Source organism: Strix aluco, chromosome 1 (genome assembly GCF_031877795.1).
Source record: "Strix aluco isolate bStrAlu1 chromosome 1, bStrAlu1.hap1, whole genome shotgun sequence".
In the NCBI taxonomy this organism is placed as follows: Eukaryota; Metazoa; Chordata; class Aves; order Strigiformes; family Strigidae; genus Strix; species Strix aluco.
In genome coordinates, this window is record NC_133931.1 from 153,443,385 (window position 1) to 153,454,410 (window position 11,026).

The following is an 11,026-nucleotide window of genomic DNA, read 5'->3' on the forward strand; positions in this document are numbered from 1 at the left end:
TATCAAATGCAACATGTCTCCTATCAGAAATTACTTTTAAATGAGGAGGAAGAAAACAAAGGTTTTTCTTATTTATTCCAAGCAGAATGACTATGGAGACATGACTCATGCTTAGGTAGTAAAAGTTAATGGAATGCCATCTGAAATGAAGACTGACTCAGTAACACATGAGACTTGCTAATCATTTGTTAATCTCCAATTCAAGAACCACTAGAAGTACTCAAGTAATACCAGTGAAACAGGAGAGAATACTGCTTGTTTTTCCTCTTGGGCAGGAGAACAGGCTTTAAATGAGAACGTTGGGTTTTCTGGCATTTGATAAAATGAAAATCACTAAGTGCTATGTACCCCCCCAAAGGATTAATTACTTTAGCATCTATGAAACAGGACTAGGTAAACTTGCAGTACAAGAATTTTATTCTGCTATGTGCAAGGTTTGCATAACACTTATTTTTTTGATTTTCATTCTGTGTGCTGGTATTTCATGTTTTGCAGCAGGCATTCCCTCCTCCTCCTCTTGAACACATTATACCTTAACAGTATACAATCTTTTGCAATGTCCTTTCTCTGGAACAGTTAAGGTCTGTAACACCAGGCAGAATTTGTGGAGACTGAGAGACTGGACACTGGATTCTTACAGGTGGAATTGTCTAGACCAGACAGAGAAAGAAATTGTCATATGAATGCTCTAGAGTGCTCCCTTCATTGTTGCTAGTGCCATAAAGGTTCATATCTGAATTCAGAATTTCCTCCCCCTGCCCCCCCCCAAAAGGTTCAAATGAGTTAAAATCGAGCATTTCTGTTTAAAAAGTCAAGTCTGAACAGGAAACCAAGTATAGGCACAGGTGATATTAAGTAATATAGGTCTGCCTATTATTGGTATTTACTTAGTCAGATTTTTTTTTTTCTGAATAAGTTATTAGTAAGTCTTAGCAGCAAAGAAATGCCTCTTTCTTCCTTTCCAGAGAATACATATTACCAGAAGTTTTTTTAACATTTACCACTATTCTATGGTTTCCCAGCTCAGCATGTTTTAAATTGTTTCAGAGAAAATTTCCATGTCCATCTCACAAGATAAGATCTGCCTGTTTCACCAAATAAAGTAATTTCATTCTGTAAAGAGACCTGTCTTAAAAGCAGAATACCAAATGTCTACAGCTAACTAAAACTAGATGAAAAACATGGTGGAACAAACCTATTTTAACAATTACAACTTTAGATAACACTGAATGGTCTGCTAGAAAAGTAGACTAAATCAGCTTTCTGTAGTAACACCCAAACCCCACTACAAACCCTGCAATATTAACTGTTAATCACAGCAAAACTTTCTATACCCGGAAAGAAAAAGGTTAGTGTAGAGCCTGTTCCCATCCTTACTTCTGCAGCTAACACTACCAGCTAATTAAAGCGCTTTGCTCGCCAACATTAAATGCACAGTCATAGCAGAAGCCAGCTCGGTGTCTTTCCCCTTCACTCAGTGACAGAAGAGATACAAAATCCCATGCACTTCCTTCAAATGTTTTGGGGGTACTATGTAAGACCTAGATGTTTAGCACGGTCTCAGTAATAGCAGCCTCGAGGAGTTCAGCTTATTTTAGTCCTACTATGCTTAACGCTAATACCTCATAGAGTCACTGCAGTAAATTTTAGAGAAGATCCAGTTACTTACTCAGCAAACAATTTATGTCTTATGATGCTGCTACTAAGACACACCTACACAAAAGACTTTAAAGCTCTAGTCTTACAGCTACAGGGTAAGATCACATCAAGCTAATCTACTGATTAATTAGCTAATACTTCATCATGTAGATTTTCCAGTTTATTCAATCAGCAGCGAGCTACACCTGCCACAAAAGTTTAGCCATTCTTTAGTAAGGCTGCTATGCCAGTTTAAAACTTAAGCTAAAGCATTTCAGATATCCCAGAAAACATATGAATAAACTTTTATTTTTAAGCAACAACACACGCTATTTTAATACAACCCACACATTTAAGTCAGGTGGAGAGTACTAAACTGAACAATCACCGCTAAAACATTTCCATTGGAAATGTGTTAAAGTTCACACGTGTCTTCATTACCACCTTACTGAAGTTTTCTTATGTGTTTCTAGTCTACACACCACATGTTTCACACAGGCATGCAAATCTGAATCAAATTTTAAATGTTCAGGCAACAGGGAAGTCCATTCACTGCAAAGATTCATTTTTCACAGAAGAGCCAGGCTAGGTAAGACCAAATACTGCAGGATTCTTCATGAAAGTACAGGTATTTTAGAAACCATGAACTTTCAGTTGTTCTTCCTTGACAATGCCAATCTAAAGGAGAAAAGCAACATGTTTCAGTAAAGCTTACATGCTAGGGATATTACAGTGATATCAAGTTACCACAAACTTACACTTTGATTAAGGAAACTGCAATACAGTAACATACCCAATAAAGTATTTTCTACGTTCCAGAATGCTTCTGGGCCAAGCAGAATAATTTACACAAAAAAGAAAATCTTATCAGACATCTGACTTATTCTGTGGTCCTAACACTTACTCTTTGACAGTGTAACATCTGTGCATCATGATTTGCATCAGTAAGCCTCTTTCCTCTACAGTCTCAAAATTACGGTTTGTATCAAGCACTTGATTTTACAAACGAAGAACTCGAGTTGCACTGCCAGAGAACAAGTGGTGTGTTGTAGCAGGGTAAATGCCTTCCACGGTGCTTTGATTCTTACCAGAGGTTTACTCTCATTCTGAAAGTGTCATTTTACTTTTTGGCTGAAAATACAAAGGAACTACAGTGGACATCTTTAGCTGGTTAATTAACATCAGTGCCACCTGTCACTCTATTGCTTCCAGAGCAGTTTTAGATATTTATCTGCAGATCCTCACCTCCAAGAGGAATTGGCAAATGTTCTTCCTCTGGTCACCTTGAAGCTGGATAACTTCACCGTATTCAGGATGTTCGATCACAGTACCATTACAAGCAAATTTCTGGAGAGAAACATTCATCATATTGTAAGACATCTGATGTACATTATGATTTTGCTTAGTAAGTCTTTTCAGCAGAATTTTGTCACAGAAACTGCTTACTAAATTCTGATGCCAAGCAAGGCAATGACTAGATCTATTTTACGCTGGTTTTGAGAGCAAATGGAATATATCTGTTGATGCATAGAGACACAAACTAAGCTGCTGATGGTAAATTCAGACCAAGACAGCTACTGTGCAGAAGGAACAGCCCAACATTCATTGCAAGAATGGAAAACAAAGTCATAAGATACAGCCTTTCAACACCACACTATTTTAAAATAAATATTTTCATCCTGGTAAAACTCAGTATCTCTATTTTCAATAACAACCCAGCTATGAGAGAAGCAGAAATGCAAAAACAGTTCTACTTTAAACTGATTTTATTCTTCACATCAACAAAGCCAGGTATCTGTGAAATTTTAATGAAACATTCAGGAAATATTCTTTATAGGAAAGAAACAATTAACTTTTTAGCAAAAATCAGTGTCACTAGACACCGATAGGAATTTTGAGAAAGACAGGGAAAGGAATCAACGTATGAATATGATGTGCACTAGCAAGAATGAAATAAAACAAATATTCTGTTACTTAGTATTAAAAGCTATCAAACTCCTTTATATAGTATCTTTACTATCAAATCAGCAACTTCACCTTTTTGAAAGCTTTCACAAGTTTCTTCTTGTCATAATCATCTGCAATTCCCTGAACAGTTGTTAGTGTCTTTCTTCCGTTTCGTTGCTGGATCCTTATATGAATGTAATCCTCAGTCCCCGCCGGGAGTAAGTCGTCACCCTTTGTTGCATCAGCAAAGGGGTCTGCAGGAGGAAAAAGGGTCATGTAATTCCCACAAAGGAAAACACTCAAGCTCGAAACTAACAGGTAAGTTCCTCACTTCCCCTAAATAAAGCTCTTTGTGAAAATCTTGCCATTTCCTCCCTGTTTAAAAATACAGTTGAAATCAAGAGTACTTTTTTCTACAGCTGTATTAAGTCTCACTAGTCTACTAAGTCAGCATAGCGCTCTCAACCATCAGGCATCCAGTTTCTTCAATGCCTTCCTGGATATAAACAATTTTCAGCTACAGTATCAACTTCACTATTTCTTGCAAAGGGTAACTCAATCCTGAAGCTCTGAACGTGAAAACATGGTTCTGAGAGAACATCAAGTGCATGTAAGTTTTAGACAGCCACATGCATTTTAAGAGAAATATAGAAGTAGTATCTTTTATCAAATCGACTGAGAAGTACAGACAAGTAACACAGCTCTTGTACATACACTCCTTTACAGGTTCAAAACTAAGTCTTACACCATGACAGCTACCACACTACCAGCATTTTAAGGCATGGATGTAATTCTTGGCTACTAATGTAAACAAAATACCACGACACTAACAGATGTAAGAGGCTGTCTGTAAACCAGCACCCCTCTGCCAGAGTCAGTAGCTTTAGACAAGAATTGTAACAAAATTCATTTAGGCTTTGACTATAGAAAGTTCAGTTCTCAAATTCTTCCAAACAGGTGAAACAGGAAGGCACTTAGGAAGACGGGTTTGCAGGTTATACTTCTTATTCTCTGTTCTCCACAAAAACATACTTAACACTCTGTCAAGAAATTTGATAGCCCTACAAGTTTCCTAATCAGTAGCTCCAAATAAATCTTGAAGCATGAAGTGCTTTAAGTATTATTTTTTTAAAATGAATCACAAGTAATTTTTTTGTACTAATCAGAATCATAACGAAGAGTCCAATCTTCAGAAAGTGTACGTTCAACACCCATGCAAGCTACAATTTCCCAAACCTTCATCCAAAACTCAAATCTAAAAACACTGATCAAGTTTTGCCATCCACTCAAAACAAATGCTGCAGAAGAATAAAACTTCAGCAGAAATAGGAACAGAAGTAGTTCAGCTGCAGACAGACTGACCCTTGTAGAAACAAGAATGACAAGAACACTGAAGGCACTGAAAGCATCATGAGGACGCAAGCACCACAGGAAAGAAGTAGAGCACTAGGCAGCTTGACAGGCTTAATTTCTACTAAGGCATTTGTTAAAACATGCTGAATTTCACTATGCCCCACAGCTTATGGGGCAAACACTAACAGAAAATTTCAGTCAAAGAAAAGGTGAAATAAAAAGGGGGCTTGGGCACGAAGATCACTTGGCAGTTTAGGATTCTAGGTTGGAGGTGAGCCAGGGCTGTAGGTGTTAACACTGGATCACTTCAAACAAATCCTTTGGGCAGCACCTTCCCAAACACAGGGTCAGCTCCCAAATCCTTATTAACATAACCTTCTCATAGGGCTTATATTTGCAGAGGATTAAAGGCAAAGCTGAGACCAAAAGCCTGACAACATTATCCCATAAAGTGTTAACTTGCTCACTTCTGTGCCTATAGATACTGAAGGTGGAGAACCACGGCCCAGCAGGGTAAACTCCCCTGCTAATACAAGAGAAACGACCTACCATCTGTACAGCTCAATCTATAGAAACAATCCTCTTTGCAGGGCATATAGCAGGTTTTGGGATATTGGTAAGGATAAGATCAGGCGGCAAATCCAGAAGCAATCAGAACTGAGATTATTGCCTTCCTTAGCAGAGGATACAAACCCTAGTCTCCCCTCCACCCACAAAGATTACAACTTTGGGACTGCAGAGTTGGCAGAAAAGACCGGTTTGGGGTGCTACCAGACACTGAGGCAAACAGCGCAGCTGTCAGAGCACAGTACATGGCAGCACCTCCTGCGGGAGCGGAAAGAGAGCGAACAGAGAGGGAGACGAGTCTCCCACCCGACGTGTCTCCGCCGCGCAGGCAGCGCACGCCCCGAGGCCGGCGCCGCCGGAGGACAGGGACGAGCAGGCAGGGCTGCCTGTGCCGAGCGCGGCGGGCAGCGCCGGCGACACCCGCTCAGCAGCGGCCTCAATGTCACCGCGGGGGCACCGAGACGCACACCGCGGCGGGGCCCTGGGGACAGCGGCGGCGGCAGCAGGGCCAGCGGGCCGAGGACGGGGTTGCGGGGGCAGCCACGGACCCGGGGCGGAGGGGGGGGTGCCGAGGGGGTGACTGTGGGGCTCCCTGCGGCACGAGGGGGTGGCGGGGTGCCCGGCGGGTGGCGGCTCTTACCGAAGGATTGGAGGTTCTGGATAGATGACATGCGACTCTGCGGCGAGAGGCTGGGGCAGCGGGGAAAAGGCCGCGGCTGGGTCCGCTCGGGTCACGTCTCCGGCTCCGCAGTGCCGGCGGGGGCGGGGAGGGGAGGGAGCGGGGAGGGAGGGGAGGAAGCGAGGGGAGGGGTAACAAAAGCAGAGGGAGGGAGGCGAGCCTGAGAAGGAAGGAACGGGGAGAGAGATTAAAACGAGTGAAAGGAGGAGGAAGCGCAAAGGGAAATAAGAAGGGGTGGGAGCGCGCTGCCCCTCACCCGCGGAACCCCCGGGACACCGCCCCACGCTACCGCTAACGGGCAGCAGCCGCCGGTTTTCCTCATAAAATGGCGGCTCGCCCGGACCGCGCCAGGCACGTGATGGCCGCCGCCGCCCCCGTACCGCCCCACGGGAAGGAGAGTCCCCGCGGCCATGGAGCGCGGAGCGTCGCTCCGGGCCCAAGGACTACAGGGCCCAGAGCGCACCGGGCCGGGCCGGGGAGCAGGTGGCGGGGCGCGGGCGCTGCTGCGGGGTCGGGCCGTGTGTTCGCACATCCCCGCCTGCTCAGGAAGGAGCCCGGCTCCCCACAGGAGGGGCCCCGAAAGCAGCGCTGGCGGGTGGCTGAAGCCCCGCGTTCTCCACGCTGCCCGCCCTCAGGGGCGGCGCAGGCCCCGCTGGGTGACCCCCGCGGAGGTCCCCTCCATGCTCCCGTGCCTTTGGCTTGGGTGGTGCCGTTCCCTGGGCTCCCTCTGTTTCCAAGCTCGCTGCTGGACTGACACTTCAAGCTGATCTGAAACTGGGAGAGTGCTTCCCCTTCCCCGCTCAAACATGTCGGAAAACCCCTCCCTCAGGCCTACCTCGCTGGACAAAATGATGCTTAACACAAAGAAATACACTGAAGGAGCCAGTTAGCACCCCACGAACTGGCCGTGTCCCCTGCTTTGCCTGCTCACTCTCCCTTTCGGGTGGGCACTGCCAGCGAGGCGGAGCTGCCGTGTTCCCCGCACCCCGAGGTGCCGCCATGGCTGGCCACGAGGCCCCACAGGAAGGACATAAGTGGTGGCGGGGCTGCAATGGTAAAGGTTTGCCTTTAAAAAGGTGAGCTTGTGTTACAAAGCTTTCCAGTCCTTGGGAAGTGATTAATGGCTTTGCTGATGCACAATAACCTGGTTGCATTGGCACAACTGCCAGAACCTATATTTCTCCCTTTTTTCCTTTTTTTTTTTTTTTTTTTGGCTTTTATACTAAGCTTCGGTCCTCTTAAATCAAAGGGATATTTTTCTTCTGTGATCCAGGGCCTGGATCAGCACTGCAGTAGCTTTATGAATGTCAGCATGCACTGGTCTAAGAAAGTTTCTGGTTCTGTCACTTTGCAGCAAAGCTTTTCTTTTTCCCCAGGGGAAAGCAAGGCCATTTGCCACGGTACAAAACCTCTGCTTACCCTTTGCTGCCATTGCTGATGAAGCCTTTCACTGCAGTGTGGGCAGTAGAGAAAGGTTCTCTTTCTCCCAAGCAGCTGCAAAAGGCACTATTGGGATGGTAATGGGAGGATGGGGAGATGCTAATCACAGAGGTTGAGGCGCCTGCTTCAGTTACAGAGGCATGCCACGATTTGGACAATGTCTGTGGATTAAGGATGAAGAGCTAGACACTAAGAGACCTTCTGGGCAGGTTGAGCAAGCTCAGGACATGCATCCCCAGGGACATGTCCTTAGGATGTCTCCAGCACCTCTCTCAGAGGAATCCTAATGTGGGGAATTTTTGATGCATTTTGCATTTTTGCAAACTCTACATCTCTGCAAAATTTTGCTGTATCTTTTTGCTCTCCCAGCATCATCCCATGAAACTTTTTCCCAGCAGAAAAACAGGCATGTCATCGTTTTTTTCCCTCAGCCACTGGTTTTTGTTACCTTGACTGGGCCAGTACCACTGTCTGTAGGGCATTGTGATGAGCCAGATCAGCAAACTGATTTGTTAAAAAACTAACTCAAAGGTTAAAACCTGAGATCCACTCCACTTGCATAATCCTGCAACAGTTATGCTGGGACAACTGAAGAGGACAGAGGCTGGGGATAGGCCAGGCCATGGATGAGAGGACAGTGGGTCCTCAGACACAAAATCCAAGCCCAAGTCTGCAGGGTTAGGTGAAACCTGTGGCAGTTCTTGTGCTTACTTTGAATCCTCATGCATTTAAAATAGTTTTGTACTTCTAGTTCTCACTGCAGGCTTAACCCAAGCCTGTCATTGGGCAACTGTGGGATTCATTGGCCCCCTACCCTCATTGGGCATCTGTGAGATTCATTGTACAGTTTACAGACAAATGAGATTTGCTGTCTGGGAAACAACAAAGCTCCTTTATAAGCCAAGAAGATGTGACTTTGTTGTCCTTAAAACAAAACCACAATGAACAGTTCTTAAGCGCAAACCTTGACAACTGCAGAGGGAATGGAAACAAGCCCTAATTGCACAGCTTGGCATGCACTGGGCAGCCATTAAAACAAAGGCGGTGGCCAGCACGCTTATTGTTCCCTTGGCAGCCTGCCGCAATGGCCACATGCTTTGGCGTGGGGTCTCTCTGGGGCTGTGCCAAAGCGAAAGAACTCTCCCTCCGCTGTCCTCCTCAGGGGGAGCTGCAGGTCTCCGTGTCATGTCTGTCACTGAGGTCTGCCACAAATATAGTCTGTGCCAGCGCCTTGCACCAAACTTTGGTCACTGTGGGCGGAGACAGGTGGCATCCTGCTGGAGATGTGCTTCTCCTGCTTTTGCCCCTTGACAGCTGTCCTGAGGTCCTTTGTTCTGACTGAGTCCTTCCCATTGCTCTTGAGCAGCCACTCGTGACAATAGACTTGTCAAAGCCCTGGTTGCGAGGGCTTCCAGCCACACCAGACTGCACAAAGGTGGGCCCAGCAGACATGACACAGCAGCAAACAAAAAAGGTAGAAGCAGTTAAAATAGGTTTAAAACCTAAGTGGAAGCAAGAGGTGGTGTTGTTTAGCCTGTTAAATTTCAGATTACAGCTAATCGTCCTAGAGCCAAGGCTGGAGTTAAATCTCATTCGCTAATATCTATTAGACATCAGGGTTTAAGCAATGGATTGGGAATAAGACTCTTGCCTTTCCATGACTAATGCATAACCTGGCAACAATTGTGCCAGGAAAGAACATCATTTCTAATTATCTTGATCATGGCTTCAAGCTATTTAAGTGTAATTGTTGCAAGACCTGGTTATGAATAGCAATTAGAGATCCCTTTGCTTGCCTTTCACTGTATTTCAGTTCATCTGTCAAGCTGTATGTGAATCATTAGAGGTTATTTATGACTGGATAAACTTCAGGGATTAGAACCAGGCATTCACTGGCATGCAGATGAAAAATATGATACACTGAAGCCATAAAGTACACTTTTGTATAAATTGTCACCATAGCGCAGAACCCCACCTTCACTGGGTACCGTCAGAAGTACTTCTGCTGCCCTTTAGGAGCAGCAAGTAACCCAGACTGGTGGGAGAAACGTCGTTCTTCCAGAGAAGTGCTGCATTGGAAACATGGGCTGGGAATGCCATGAGAAAGCCTTGCATCAGGAAAAAAGCAAGTCACCCACATGGTAGGGGCTAAAGCTCTGCTTTAATTTAGGACTCTGTGTGACATCTGTCTTTGCATGTGTGCATGCACAAGGCTGCCATTACCTTCAGTTGCCTTCAATCCCCTCTGTAATAACTGGCATGAAATACTTCAATTTTAATTTCCTACAGAAATGGTTCTAATGTGCAGCACCTTAATATTTTAACCTTTATGCCTTAGGAGCTTTTACTAAGCCAAAATTTAATTTAATTAAGGGTTGCTCCTGTAGGCAGACCCCCTGTGCCTGGTCCTGCAGTCTGCCCTACCAGAAAATGGCAGGCTTGCATGCTGACCTGTCCTCTGCAAGAGCCTGGAAACCCAGACAATTGCTGCCTGAAGCATGCAGTGTTCAAAGAGTAGTTTAAGTTGCCTGACAAAATGATTGTGCATGAAATGTGCAAATGGCACGTAGCAGCACTAATTTCTCTCCTGTATTCCAGCAATGCAGCTACTCTATACACAAATTCTGCTCCACTCCCGTGCCAGAAGCATGCCTTTCCCAGACTAATGTTGCCATCCTGAAAAGAATGTCAAAGTGCTGGATGCTTGAGAGATAGGCAAAAATATTTCCATCCTTGATATTTTTTTTCTTGAACTTCCCTGCTCCCGCTACATGACTCTACCTACAATATCCAGCTGCATTTGGCAGTTACACATCCCGAACCACTGTGCGGAAGGCTTTCTAGTAGGGAAGAAGAATAGCGAAAGTGTCAGAAGAAATTCTCCCTCTAGCTGTACAGTCAGCAGAAGAGTTTTGAAGGTGGCTGTAACCGTGCCAAGCCTGACTCGTATTTTTCCATAAGAGCTCTAACTCTGGCAAAGCCTCCACAGTGTGCTGAGGAAGGGCTTGGGGAGACTGGCTCATGTCCTGAGCTGTAGCCTATGCTTGAGCTGCCCAGTTGCTAACAAGTTGTTCCAGTAAGCATGTGCTGACTGGGAGAACTGGGCAAACCGGGAATTGTGCTGGTGCTAAACACCTGGATATCCAGTCTAACTTGTCAGAATCTAGGGTATATGAAGTTTGGTTTAGCTTCAGTACCTGGTCAGATTTCAAGATACACATGCTTTCGTTTGAAACGTGTTGGGGTTCATTCCTTGCTCAATAATTATTGAAAGCAAGAAGATAATTTCTGTGTTAACCACTAGATGGTCCTCTTTCTCTAAGGAAAAAATAACTCCAAAATAAAGGCAGTCCTGGTTAATCTGAACCTGAATGTTAGTAGAGAATGGCTTCAGACTAAAGC

The 11,026-nt window shown here is 44.9% G+C and overlaps 1 protein-coding gene across 2 annotated transcripts; it reads right to left on the bottom strand.

Moving 5' to 3' along the window:
* Positions 1 to 399: 399 nt before the first annotated feature.
* Positions 400 to 6,516, bottom strand: EIF1B (eukaryotic translation initiation factor 1B). 2 transcript variants are annotated; one of them, XM_074840949.1, is made up of 5 exons: positions 6,441 to 6,516; positions 6,146 to 6,344; positions 3,676 to 3,839; positions 2,884 to 2,985; positions 400 to 2,316 (listed from the first exon to the last, which is right to left on the bottom strand). In XM_074840949.1, exons 2-5 carry the CDS (start codon positions 6,174 to 6,176, stop codon positions 2,272 to 2,274), a joined length of 342 nt encoding a protein of 113 aa, XP_074697050.1. In that variant the 5' UTR covers positions 6,177 to 6,344; positions 6,441 to 6,516; the 3' UTR covers positions 400 to 2,271. The 2 variants fall into 2 exon arrangements, with proteins under 2 accessions (XP_074697050.1, XP_074697044.1); XM_074840943.1 differs by having other exon boundaries at positions 6,146 to 6,489.
* Positions 6,517 to 11,026: the final 4,510 nt, after the last annotated feature.